Consider the following 14,097-nt stretch of genomic DNA (forward strand, 5'->3'; position numbering starts at 1 on the left):
GCGTGAAGTGACGTCGCAGGAGTGCCCCTTGAAGGCCAGCTTGAGCACAGTTGACTGTAAAGCTGACTGTTTCAGCCATTGCTGGAATCATTTATCTTTTGGTTTTCTTTTTTTCCTTCCCCTCTCTCTTCATTTATAGGAAAGCCCGGTCCTGATGGTGATTTGGGGTCTAAAGGAATCAAAGGTTTCCCTGGCTCTCCAGGAATAAAAGGCCCTCCAGGTTCCATTTTTGTACTTTTGTCTAGTTCCCTTTTGTGAGGGAAGCATATTTTCTTCTGAGGCTGGAATCTCTGTCTACCGGTATCTCTGACCCATGACTGCTCCTTAGAAGGTAGCTACCAGTTACCCAGTCTCCAGACGACAATGCAGAAAATTGAGGTTAGGTATTTATATGGATCTAATTCAAAGATCAGCTGACCTACACGTTCCAAAGTGAAAAATCCTCATGATAGCACTAACCTGTCCATGGTTTTCACTGTGAATTTAGCTTCATATAACTACAGTTCTGAAAAATGAACACATTTCACAGAATTCCACACATCTGGGGTTCACATTAGGCCACTGATAGGAAGTAAGTCCTCTCTTTGAATGGCTTTTTTTTTCCAGGCCCTCCAGGATTCCCAGGAAATCCTGGACCAGCAGGTGAGAGAGGTAATCAAGGATGTGATGGAATTCCTGGTCCAGCTGGAGAAAAAGGAGAAACAGGTACCGCTTGCTCATCATCTTGGATACACTAGTTTTGTTTTTCGTAGAATAATTAGTGTCACTGTAATCCTTCATGGCTCTAGAAATTCTTCCCTGACAGAACTGATGATCTTTAATGTGTTCTGGGTATGTGATAATTCTTTCTGTAACCAAAGTGAAATTGACCAAGTGGAATAAATTTTATATACATTGGTCAGTTTCACAATTTATTTATATAAATACATATACATTTTTATATGTATATATAAATTAACTGTATGTATAGAATATTAAAATGCCAAAATTTTCTCTTTCAGGTTTGCTGGGAGCACTTCCAGGCCCAAGAGGGAAACCTGGTCCTCAAGGTGAGCAGTTCTTCCTTCCTGAACCTGGTGATATACATTTTCAAAGACAGAATCTAATTTAATATGCCTGATAGATAAAATAAACTTAGCATACTGAATTAAAGAAGTCCCAGTGGTAATATAGGATATGTATATTCTTAGTGTTCAAGTAAAAATGTTTCATTATTACCATCAACACGAAATGAACAAACTAGGCACTGTGATCCAATTTTGGAATTTCCTTCCATGAAGGTCTTTAAACATGAAAAAGACCTCTGTATTTGCTTCGATGTTGTTAGCATGGTTTAAATGTATCACCTCCTAAAAAGTTGGAGGTGGAATTGATAGCTTCTCAAGGAGTTTCATCTCCCTGCTGTTCTGAGATGCAGTAATAACACCAATCCTTTCCCACCTTGTTATCTTCATAGGTCTGATTCCAGCCCCCCAGAGCCAGCTTGTGGCTCAGGTTACTGTTTATTCAGGGATTCCCAGTAACTCTCTCAGCATCTCAGACATGGCAACTTACTGAATATGTCATTCAAAGAATATACAAGTTTTTGTTTGACAGACTGCCAGTCTGGATTTCTCGTGCCAGTGTTTTATAAGATAAGCAGCTTCTTTTAACTTTTTCCATTTTGTATAGAAACCTGCCAGAAGAAATACTAGATTGTTTGCACCTTTTCTTGACCCTTCTCAGCTGTAGGTCCTGTAGGTAGGAGTATTTTATTAGCAAAGATGCCTAAGCCCAGTGACAGCGTCTGGTTATGGATACTCAAAAGAACCAGCAAAGAGTAGCCTGACACTACAGAGAAACCCCACGGGGCAGGAACTGCTCTGACCTACCAGCTCAACTGTGAGAGGAGACAAGAGCCGTTCTTTCCCGTTTCTGGATGATGCGATAGTCGTTTTGGTTGAGCTCAATGTCCGCACGTCTCTCAGACCCTTCCCTCCCTCGTGAACATAAAGGCTTTTCATAGCCTAGTTTTAGAATTATGGTCAAAAGGGGAGTTTCCGGGCTTCCCTGGTGGTGCAGTGGTTGAGAGTCCGCCTGCCGATGCAGGGGACACGGGTTCATGCCCTGGTCTGGGAAGACCCCACATGCCGTGGAGCGGCTGGGCCCGTGAGCCATGGCCGCAGAGCCTGCACGTCTGGAGGCTGTGCTCTGCAATGGGAGAGGCCACAACAGTGAGAGGCCCGCGTACCAACCAAAAAAAAAAAAAAACGGGGAGTTTCTGTTCATTTTCCTAGGCTAAGCTCACAGTTTAACCATGTGTAATGAGGACACTTTAGCATTTAATTGGAAATAAAATTTGATACCAAATGATCAAATCTTAAATTAAAAAGCCTTTAAAAACAACAAATAGCCTAATTATGAAAGTAAATGATTATGCACCTCAGTCCCTCTAGGATAAATAAATATGGAGACGAGGTCATTGATACTTGGAAGGTATGAATCCTTTTAATTAGTTTTAATTCTCCCAAATCCTAAAAAGAAATCATATTGTAAAACAAGGAAGCATCTTCATGGACATGGAATATAACTCAAGACAGCATCTTGGTGCCTCAGACCATTGCCAGACCCTGTTGTACAATTATAGCATTTCAGAGCTTGAAGAGAGCTGAAATCATCTAAATACTTTCTTTTAAAAGTATAAATTGCAGGCATAAAAAAGCTAAAGAACATGATAGACAAAGGGCTAGATATTCAATAGTCATCAATTTTATTTTCATCATCCCCCTAAGCCTTCCCTGCATAATAAATAACTTCCCAAGCCCTTTCCTGTGCCACCAGCCCCCTCCTCACTTGTCCTTCCTTTCCTCTGCCTCCCATTTTCATGCCATTTACCACTTCTAGAATAACACAAAGATGGGAGAGAAGAGAGAGAGATTATTTTCAATTCATACAACATCTTCCATTTATGAACGTCAAAGCACAATTTCTTGAAAGTTCTCTGAGATGAAAAATATTAGTATTAAGTTGTGACCTTTTGCAGGGTCTTCTTTGGTAAATCCAAACCTCTCACCACATTTGTCCCTTCCGGACTAATGTTTGTGTTATGGGGGAGAAGTAACCAGAGGACAGAATGGGGATGGCAACTTTGTCGTTCCTTTTTCTGGGTTTGTCTGGGCAACACTTTAAATGCACAAACCAGCCATGAAGTTTAGCTTTCTTTTTTTTAATGTATGTATGAATTTATTTATTTACTTTTGGCTGCTTGTGTCTTTGTTGCTGCGCGCGGGCTTTCTCTAGTTGCAGCGAGCGGGGGCTACTCTTCGTTGTGGTGCGTGGGCTTCTCATGCGGTGGCTTCTCTTGTTGCAGAGCACGGGCTCTAGGCGCACAAGCTTCAGTAGTTGTAGCTTGCAGGCTCGGGATTAGTTGCTCCGCAGCATGTGGGATCTTCCCGGACCAGAGCTCAAACCCTTGTCCCCTGCATTGGCAGGCGGATTCTTAACCACTGTGCCACCAGGGAAGTCCTGAAGTTTAGCTTTTTAGTGCTCTATTGAATTATCAGTGATTGAATAATGTCATTGTAATTAAACATCACCAGATAATAATGATTATGGCTCACATAGACAGAATACTTTAAAGCTTACACCATGCTTTTCCATCTGTATATTCTCTCACTTGATATTTAAAAAACTGAGTTAAGTCAGATATCACCTTCATTTTTTAATCTTTTTATTTTTTTATTTTTTAATTTTTGGCTGTGCTGGGTCTTCGTTTCTCTGCGAGGGCTTTCTCTAGTTGCGGTAAGCGGGGGCCACTCTTCATCGCGGTGCGCGGGCCTCTCACTATCGCGGCCTCTCCTGTTGCGGAGCACAGGCTCCAGACGCGCAGGCTCAGTAGTTGTGGCTCACGGACCTAGTTGCTCCGCGGCATGTGGGATCCTCCCAGACCAGGGCTCGAACCCATGTCCCCTGCATTGGCAGGCAGATTCTCAACCACTGCACCACCAGATAAGCCCCCTGGCAGGAGTTCTTTAGACCCAACCAAGTTGTCAATTACTTGCCGCACAGTCTTAACTTGGATGTTTGGTGGTCGTCTGGGTGGATCTTTTCAAGTCCAAGGATATAGAGCAATAGGAGAATGAGAAAGACTGAGGGGGAAAAGCCTTGGCCTCAGTGTGCTTCTTCAAGGCCAGAGAACTGGTCTCTGCCAGATCCTGCAGGCGACGTCAGCTGCCACTTAACGGGCTACTTGAATCTACGTGGCTCAGGATAAGTCCCAGCCACCCTTCAGAGGGGAGCCATAGCCCAATAGGCAGATCGAGATTATGGCCTTTGAGGCCCTGCACTGGGTGCCAGAAAAGATGTTGCAGGAAAGAGAGTGGGGTGCAAGAGGATGGTCACATCCCAAGTCATGTCTGATTCCCTGGGATGGCCGCCAAGTGTGGGTTCTTGGCTTTGTGCAGGCAAGGATTCAAGAGCAAGACACAGTAAAGTGAAAGAAGGTTTATTCAGGGAGATACGCACTCCATAGACAGAATGTGGGCCATCTGGGAAGGCAAGAGGCCTCACCTTCATTTTTTAAATAAGAAAATGGAGACTTGTAACAGTGAAGAGACTTTATCAGGATCAAACAGGTAGTTGGAGTCAGGACTGAGTCTAGTCTAGACCCAGTCCTTGTAGACCTGTATCTCTTTTGTCAGCCTCTTAAAAAAATTATCTTGTGAAGCTTAACACCTTTAATCAAAGTGTCTACATTATTAGGGATAACCACAAACTATAACACCACATATAGGGGCATTACAGGAACTTATCAGGCGTTTTTCTTTGCAGGAGCCAAAGGAGACAGGGGAGCCCCAGGCTTGCCGGGCCTCCCTGGCAGGAAAGGGCCAGTGGGAGATGCTGGGCCTCGAGGGCCCATGGGCATGACAGGACCTCAAGGGCCACCAGGCTTTCCTGGTTCCATCATCCCTGGCCAAAAAGGAGATCGAGGTCCACCTGGCAGAAGAGGAAACCCAGGTAGAGGATCTACTTCTAAATACGATGAAAGAATGAAAGTAACATTTGATGTCTTTCAATCTTCTCGTGACCATCTTGCTTCTTTTCCCCTCTGGTCTTCTCTGGCTTCCCATGCCCACCTGTCCTCACATGGGGTGCAGTAAGGCTGTTGGTGTTGAGGCAGAGGGACCTGTTTGAAAAATTAGTACATACCAAATTAATGAGCCTGGAAGAGAGGGATGCATCCATTCATCAATATTTATTGAGCTCCTACTCTGTATAAGGTACTGGGTTAGACACAGACCCTGCTCTAACAGGCCGTCATCAGGGAGAAACAGTTCCTGCCTTGTGCCAGGCGCTTGGCTGGCATCATCTCATTCACAATCCTGTCACACCCCACGAGGCAGAGTACGTTCGCTGTAATGATAAAGTGCAGAGTTTGCTCTTCATTCAAAAGGGTAACTGACAGAAGCTGCAAAGCCCCCTGAGTGGCAATACTGACAGGCTTTTTGTGAATTCAGGTGAGCCTGGTCCCCCTGGACCTGAAGGGGGTCCCGTAGAAGGCATAAAAGGAGACAAGGGATTTGTGGGCCAGCCTGGCCCAAGAGGTCCGCCTGGAACTGTAGGAGACACGGGGCCACCAGGTCATCCGGTAAGTGTGGAAAATTATTTTGACGTCTTAGATTCTTCTAAATCAATTGCCAGGATCAGATGTAACTGGAGGCAACAAAAATTTCCCACTTGTGATGCTTCTGTGTCGTGCACCCCAAAAAAGATGGAGTCCAGAAGGTTCAAAGAATCAAAGATTCTTAAGAGTTGGACAGATTTGGTCTCCAAGAGGCCTCTGAAAGTTTGGTCCATATGGGACCCTTCTCTATGTCATTCCCGACCTTTTCTTGTTTAGACTCTGTGAACAGTTCCATTCTAGATGACAACATATTTGTTCTCTATTAATATGCTTTCAAAATTATCTTTGCCGGGCTTCCCTGGTGGCGCAGTGGTTGAGAGTCCGCCTGCCGATGCAGGGGACATGGGTTCGTGCTCCGGTCCGGGAGGATCCCACATGCAGCGGAGCGGCTGGGCCCATGAGCCATGGCCACTGAGCCTGCGCGTCCGGAGCCTGTGCCCCGCAACGGGAGAGGCCACTACAGCGAGAGGCCCGCGTATCGCAAAAAAAAAAAAAAAAATTATCTTTGCCATCCCCTAAATGTCTATTTATTTTCTCCCCATGACCTACCTTCCAGTATTTGTAAATAGCTGCCATTTCCTTCTATTTTCTCTCCCAATAAATACATGTGTTTTTTTTCTCAAATTCAGTTTAAGATGTCATCAGCTCTGCCTCTATTCTGAATATATCTTAGTTTGTCAATACCTTAAAAATGCAGCCCCTGGGACAAACACCTTACAGGAGTAACAACTCAGTACCCCATGGAGTGGCTAGAGGATGGAAGAGTCTCACTATCCTGAACATTCTGTTTTATAATCCAACCTAAAATTCCACATGAGCTGTTTGGCAGCCTCATTACCACACAGTCATCACACATTGAGCTTATAGTCAACGAAAGACCTTGTGCCTTTTCCTCATGAACCGCTACTAAGTTCTCTCCATTACTTTTTTTTTAATTTTTATTTTTGGCTGCGTTGGGTCTTCATGCTGCACGCGGGCTTTCTCTAGTTGCAGCGAGTGGGGCTACTCTACGTTGCGGTGCACGGGCTTCTCATGGAGGTGGTTTCTCTTGCTGCGGAGCACAGGCCCTGGGCATGCTGGCTTCAGTAGTTGTGGCACGCAGGCTCAGTAGTTGTGGCTCACATGCTCTAGAGCACAGGCTCACTTGCTGTGGCTCACGGGCTTAGTTGCTCTACGGCATGTGGGATCTTCCTGGACCAGGGCTGGAACCTGCATCCCCTGCATTGGCAGGCGGATTCTTAACAACTGCGCCACCAGGAAAGCCCTCTCCATTACTTTTTGTCTTGTCTATTTGTGTACTTGCGACATAAGGGCAGAACTTTCACATTTACCTTTCTTAGTTATCATCTTGTTCCTTCAGGCTCATGTTTCCAGCCTATTAAGATCTCTCAATTCACAGCATCTCACTCAACACTATGGCACCTTCCCTAGCTTTCTCTTAACAGCATATTTGAAAAGCCTGATCCCTCTGTTTACATCAAATTCTTGGAAACTAATGAGGAAATCGGTTATGTCATAGATGTTCTGTGTTTCCTTGTGATGGGTAATGAGGTTCTTCAGCACGGCTTCTTGTCAGGAAACATGTTACACTCTCTTAAGCTCTCTTGGTATTTGGTTTCCAGAATCCACCTTTATAAAAACTTTTTTTTTAAGTGAGATACTTGCCCAACTCCAGTCTTAGGTATTTCTCATGTTCTCCGTGATTCTTTGAAAGTGGCAAACGCTAATCCTACGATCACGCTGAAAGTCCTTCCAAGGACACTGGGATGTGGAAAGTCTGGTTTGGAAATGCGATCTCTCTTAAATCCCCTGTGTCTCCAAGGTTAGTCTAGGCTTCTACATTTGCGCTTGAAAGAAAATTCTTCTTGATGGATATCTAAACTGTCTCCTTGCCCTTAACTGCTCTCTCCTTGCAGGAAGCAGCTAGGGCCTAGGGCAGGGCCTGGCACCAGAGCTTCCTCCCTGGTTATCTTTACCTCTGAAGGACAGGCCAGACTTCAGAAGCCTGAGACTCCTTGATCACATGGTTGTTTTCTCTCTATCCTTTTTTTTTTTGTGTGGTACGTGGGCCTCTCACTGCTGTGGCCTCTCCCGTTGCGGAGCACAGGCTCCGGATGCACAGGCTCAGCGGCCATGGCTCACGGGCCCAGCCGCTCCGTGGCATGTGGGATCTTCCCAGACCTGGGCACGAACCCGCGTCCCCTGCATCGGCAGGTGGACTCTCAACCACTGTGCCACCAGGGAAGCCCTCTCTCTCCTTTTTTAACCTCACAATACCTTATCTAAGAAATAGGACTGTTCTTTCCTTCATCTTCAAGCTCCAAAGACAGCAGGCTGAAAGACCAGTTTTGTTATTGTCGGCATTTTTCATGACCTTCAATTCATTGTTTTCAAGTAATAGCATTCTGTCTCATTCATATGGACAGTATAAGAGTAGATGCAATATACATTCTGACACAGAACTCTTTTCGGAAGCCCTGTTCCCTCCCCTCTCCTCTGATGGCCTTGCTTGAGCATCTCATGGTCACAACAGCAGTTAGTCTGAACCTCATAAGGAGGGAGCATCTCTGCCTGGTCAGATCACTGCATCTTTGCCAAACGTGCATGTCAAAACTCCCCTGTCAACCCCTTCATGCTCCCATCCCTGGAACCTTTACTTCTATCACTCTGACCAGAGTAAGTTGTAACCCTGAAGGCTGAAGGCTTAGTTAGAATGATGGTGGGTGCTACAGTTCAACAGCAACTCTGTTGCCTTTGCAAGAATTACAAATACAAATTATAATTTCCATCCTGGCAATCTGGTACCTATTCCTCCTGAAAGATCTTCAAATACTGGGCAGTTCACTTTAGAATACAGAATATCCAATTGTATCCAATACTCACACCAACACACATTAACATGAGCAGTTATGTTGGCTCTTGGGCTTAAGGGTAGTTTTTACTTCTTTCTTATTGAAAATGACAGTCGTAAGGTGAGGTAGGTGGCACAGGAGTTACAGGAGGTGAAATACTGGATTGGAATGTAAAAATGATGTCTGACAACTTTAACTCATTCTGACTCAACATAGTATTATATCCTATATGCTTTAAAAAAAAAAAAAAACTGTAGTGAGTATTGTGATTTTAAAAATATGTCTGTTGTTCTGCTCTTTCTTATTTAAAATGTAGGGAGCACCAGGTGCCCCAGGTCTTCCAGGGGTCAGAGGTGATCCTGGATTCTATGGATTTCCAGGCATGAAAGGTACTGTTTTTGTGCACTACTCTTTGGATGCAAAGGCAATGACCATGATTCATATTTTAGGGTACACAAATGTTTACTGAACCCCTACGGTCACCACAGACAGTTGGGATACAAATAGGACCTCAGTATGAACGGAGAAGGAAGACTCCACCAGCACACAACCCCAGGGGCCTTAAAAATTAAACCATACCTTAGGGATGGAAACTATAGAAAAACTCAAAACAGCAACAGTTTAAAGTGGTTACCTTTGAGAGTACTGATGTGTGTCGGGCTGGGGGATAAGGAACTATATCAGTAGCAACAGTATTGCTTTGAATGGTTTATTTTACTTTGTGCATGTGTGATAATTTTAAGAAGCTGAAAATCTAAAAGAATATTCACCAAGCTGATAATGGGGGAGGGTAAGTAAATTTTTATATGGAGATTCAAGCACTTGTTTTTTTATGGGGCACATGTATTATGTTTTTAATCAGAGAAGACATGTAATTTGGAGATTTTAAATTTAAAATGTTCATACACATAAATTGAAACTTCAGGTTTCAGAAAATAATTCTCAAATCTTCCATAAGAGTGCTATGACCTCAGATGACATTTTGAATACTGGATTTGTTGTCTTAGCTGGTTAAATCCACTGGTATTGTTTTGTGTGTGCAGGGAATCTATTATCGTAGACTAAATAGATGCTACACAAGAATTTCAACCAAAGTGAACAAAACCATGTTTCTGTGAAAGACAAACTTTTCCAGGTCTGAGGGAGGACAAGCTGGAGTTTAAAGAGAGCCTTTTCAATGCTTTCAACCACTGGCTCTTCAAGGAGCAAAATAGCAAAGAAGAAATCAAAGCAAGTGCTTTTGAGGAGTCTCCCTAGACACTGGGTTGGTGAACACTGTCAGACAGCCTGGGGAAATGGTGTGCACCTGCCACTGCCCCAAGTCTCAGAACAGGAGCAGCTAAGACTTGAAAACTTATAGAAAGGCCCTACTAAAGAAAGAAATATTCTGGTGAAATATTTACATGTATATAGAGGGAAGATTCGTGAAATCAGTTCTTTGGAATATGTTCCGTGAAACACATTCAATTAGTCTCTTAGATTCCAGAATAAGACTGTCTATCATCTGGCACTACCTATGAGTTTGCACTTCTTTATTTGGAAATTTTTAATCCCCAAAGGGAAAAATACTTAGGCCTCTTCTGGTAGATGTAAGCAAATGTTAACTCTATCCTCAAGTTCTGATATCTAGTGGATAATTTATAATGTAGTTGCCAGTTACCTTTGGGTAATATAATTGTTTTATTATATTTCTGCTATGAATATCATGTTTAGTATTAAGTTCTTTCTGAGTAATCAGATGTAATGTCTATATTTTGTCAAGATTTTTTAAAAGAGAATATTTCTCCAAATCGATGGTTCTTGGTAACATTTCATTCATGTCAAAGACTGTTTGGGAGAGAAATCTTACCACTTTCATAGTTTACGTCAAAGTAGATATTCTATATGAGCTCATGAGAGTTTCTGACATAACTAACTTTGGGCTATGAGTAAAGCTAGAGTAATAAGCTGATAAAGTAGATAACTATTGACAACCAATATAATTTACTAGGAAGTGTTAAAATAGGTTTTAATGTCACTTCATATTTTACCTTAAATATTAAATTGAATAGGTTTCTGAACTTAAAAAGTGAACTCTTAGGAATGCTTCCCCTTCAATGCTAAAATACTAGTTCTTAATGCCTACTTCTAGAATATATTTTTAATAGACATTAAACATGGCTAATTGGGTCCAAATGAAATTCCACAACCCACATGAATATAACTAAGTTGCAGCCATTGGCACAGAACTCATAACCTCCGGTCATAACTGCCATTATCTAGAGTCAACCATCAACTAAAGAGCTAGGAAACCCATTGTTCTGTGTGGAATCACATTGCCTTTTTATTTTTTTTAAGGGGAGAAGGGTAATTCAGGATTTCTGGGACCAAGTGGACCTCCAGGGCGAATCGGGCCAAAAGGACCACCTGGTAAATATTATTTCTTTAGTATTGCTGTCCATGAAGAAACAGTAACTCATCAGGAAAGCCATCATCTTCTTATATGTTCATGTCAATAGGTGTACGTGGAGACCCTGGCACAGTGAAGATCATCTCCCTTCCAGGAAGCCCAGGCCCACCTGGCCCAGCTGGAGAACCAGGGATGCAAGGAGAACCTGGGCCCCCGGGGCTACCGGGAAACTCAGGTGTGGAACTAGCAGCATTGACTGGGATCATTAGGAAGCAGCTGAACCAAAATACCTGTAAAGAGCTTTGGAAACAAATGATACAACTTCACAGAAAATGTTACACATTACAGTGTTTTTAACAATCAGCTTTAGCATTGAGCTCATTTTACTCTTGACCAGCAAATAAAACTCCTTTTGAATCTATTGAAAACTGTCATCTATAGTATAAACTTGAACAAATACACTTTAGGAAACTCAGGATTATTTTGGTTAAGGTAAAAGTATGAAATCTATCTTCTCTGACAACCGTCATTCTTAGAGTTCTGACTATTTATGAATGATTGCCCAAATAAACCTGAGTTTCAGGTATTTATACTTTTTCTAACAGTTTGTACAGTACTTGGAAGAGTAGTAAATTTATACTTTTCTAACAGTTTGTTAGAGTAGTAGTAACTACTCTAGTAAATGCAAATGTATGCTTAAGATTATGAAATCTTTTCAAAATATTGGTTCATGGAAATTGACTAACCCTTTTTTATAGTCTTAGCGTATTGTAATAGACTTCTGAATGGAATTGTGTTCTACATTTGCCTGAATCACCTGGGAGATAAGAGAGATACGATTTATTACTTTGATCAATACAAGGGCATAGTGAATTCTGGAGCAGCATAAATCAAAATGGTAGCACACTTTTAAACTGCTGTATTTCATATACTCCTAGTTCATTTTTCAGGTTGTTTTTTTTCCCCCTGGGAAGTAGGGTGTAACATGTTGGATGACCAACTGTCCCAGTTTGCCCAGTCTGTTCTCTTTGCAGGACTTTTATTGCTGAAACTGTAGAAATCTTGGGTAAACTGGGATGGTTGGCCACCCTGCTTTTTTTTCTATATGATCCATTCAATACAATGTTGTTTTTTTTGCCTAGGACCCTGTGGGCCAAGAGGTAAACCAGGCAAGGATGGACTACCGGGAACCCCTGGACCAATTGGTGAAAAAGGCAACAAAGGTTGTAAAGGAGAGCAAGGTAAACAAACAGCTGGCTGTTCTTCGCTGAAGGAGAGCTATTACCCATATATATACAGAGAAAGGAGCCTTGTTCAAATTTGTGACTATAAGATCTAGATCAAGATCTAGATCTAGATCTTTTAATTTGTGTTGTGCAGATTAGACTAAAAGCCGGGGCAAAATGTTCTTTCGGAAGAAGACAGAAAATCAAGAGTTACTGGAATAAACCATTCTTCCTATCTGTTAACTGGGCAAATGTACTTCAGATTTTTAACCTGAGGACACATAGGCCTAATGAAACACCAGTTCTATTTTCAGAAAAGCGGATACTGTGTACTTAGTTGATAATATCTGCTTGTAAGAGTAGCACCTAAGTACATAGTTGGAAAAACATTACCTTGATATGAACAGAAGAGCAACGTAGTATCCCTGTTTAGGAAAGCTGTCTTTTAACTTTGCCATTCTTGAATACTAACTCAACAAATCATGTGTGTGTCCCAAAAAGGGGCCTCTTTAAGTACTTTAGTCTGAACATAAACTTATATGTGTCAATTTGATATGCCTGGATCAAAACCTACCTTCTGCAAAAGTTTCAAAAGCACCTTTCTAGAAAATACCCAGCTCTCCAAATCTTATTTTTTAGGATTGCTGCCTTTGTTAAAGTAAGAGAAAACTCTAAACGTGATTTCGAATTCATTGACATATGCCCAGATCTACTGTAATACAACTGTAAAGACTAGAGATTTGTCTTTAAATAGAATGCTAACTAATAATATTAATTGTAATATTAACTGCATAATCACTCATGACTTAGTATTGTCCTGAGTGCTTTAAAACATTTAAAACATTATTAATCATCCGACTTTCCTTAAAAATGTGTTTTTCAAAATGGTAAAAAATAAAACTCTTATTAATAATCCCATAAATTTTAAAACTTTACTGACCAAGCCTGGGTTACAGAATGGGGCCAAAGCAAGAGTAAGACTACTACAACACAAACTGTGCTGAGAATTATTCACAAGTAGACAGAGTTTGTCTTGATGTCAGGCACCACAGGGCAATACGAAGATGAAAACGTGATCTCAAAAGACTCATCATTAGATATACACAAATATCTATCGTAAGAGGCATTTGTAATAAGATAGTCAACATTTAAGAATATTCTTTGGCCATTTTATAAACCATTATTCTTTAGGACTCCTTTCTGTATTTGAGGCTTAATAAATATATATAAACATTTAAATTCGTATTTTGGAAAGACAAGTTTGAGGTTCATTTGTGTTGCAACGTGTATAATGTGTTTTTTAAAGGACCGCCTGGATCCGATGGCCCGCCAGGCTTGAAGGGGAAACCTGGAGACACTGGACCACCTGCAAGGGGGACAACGATGAGGGGCTTTGTCTTCACCCGGCACAGCCAGACCACGGCGATTCCCTCCTGTCCAGAAGGGACAGAACCACTCTATAGTGGGTTTTCTCTTCTCTTTGTACAAGGAAATGAACAATCCCATGGACAGGACCTGGGTAATGCCCTCGTTCTCATTTCTAGCTACTTTGTTCCACATGCAGACTCTACATTTTTATGGCATGGGGTACTTCCCTCTGAAGTTAAGTATAAACAACCTGAGTATCTCACAGCACTTTTTAAAGAGAGTAAATAAGACGTTGGCCTGTCTAATATTCATTCCGGAATGTAAGCTCTAGAAGGAGCCTGGCTCATGAATGTCAATCTAGCTCATCCTGTGCAACGCAAAAACTTTTCACTAAAATACCTGTCTGCTTTTTAATTTTCAAAGTAACATCTTTTCTAAAGCTTTGTCTGGTTATTGGCTAACATATACATACGAAGAACTGGGAATACTTTGAAACAGACATTTTTCCAAGCAACCTCTGCTAGTCCTTAAATTCTAGACTGATTAGAAACGGCCACAGGGAGCGTTAAAGGTGGAAGAACAAAGGAGGATTTCTTTCCC

The 14,097-nt window shown here is 41.9% G+C and overlaps 1 protein-coding gene across 1 annotated transcript in view; it reads left to right on the plus strand.

The window, feature by feature from the left end:
* The window catches only part of COL4A3 (collagen type IV alpha 3 chain), a 135,831-nt gene that overhangs the window by 118,966 nt on the left and 2,768 nt on the right, over nucleotides 1-14,097 (plus strand). Inside the window, exons 39-48 of the mRNA XM_007467913.1 lie at nucleotides 140-220; nucleotides 607-705; nucleotides 1,002-1,049; nucleotides 4,810-4,995; nucleotides 5,496-5,626; nucleotides 8,831-8,903; nucleotides 10,852-10,923; nucleotides 11,013-11,138; nucleotides 12,046-12,144; nucleotides 13,436-13,648. Of these exons, the coding sequence (XP_007467975.1) occupies nucleotides 140-220; nucleotides 607-705; nucleotides 1,002-1,049; nucleotides 4,810-4,995; nucleotides 5,496-5,626; nucleotides 8,831-8,903; nucleotides 10,852-10,923; nucleotides 11,013-11,138; nucleotides 12,046-12,144; nucleotides 13,436-13,648 (1,128 nt within the window). The remainder of the gene's footprint in view (nucleotides 1-139; nucleotides 221-606; nucleotides 706-1,001; nucleotides 1,050-4,809; nucleotides 4,996-5,495; nucleotides 5,627-8,830; nucleotides 8,904-10,851; nucleotides 10,924-11,012; nucleotides 11,139-12,045; nucleotides 12,145-13,435; nucleotides 13,649-14,097) is intronic.

The sequence above is a fragment of the Lipotes vexillifer genome, unplaced genomic scaffold, assembly GCF_000442215.2.
Source record: "Lipotes vexillifer unplaced genomic scaffold, Lipotes_vexillifer_v1.1 scaffold367, whole genome shotgun sequence".
In the NCBI taxonomy this organism is placed as follows: Eukaryota; Metazoa; Chordata; class Mammalia; order Artiodactyla; family Lipotidae; genus Lipotes; species Lipotes vexillifer.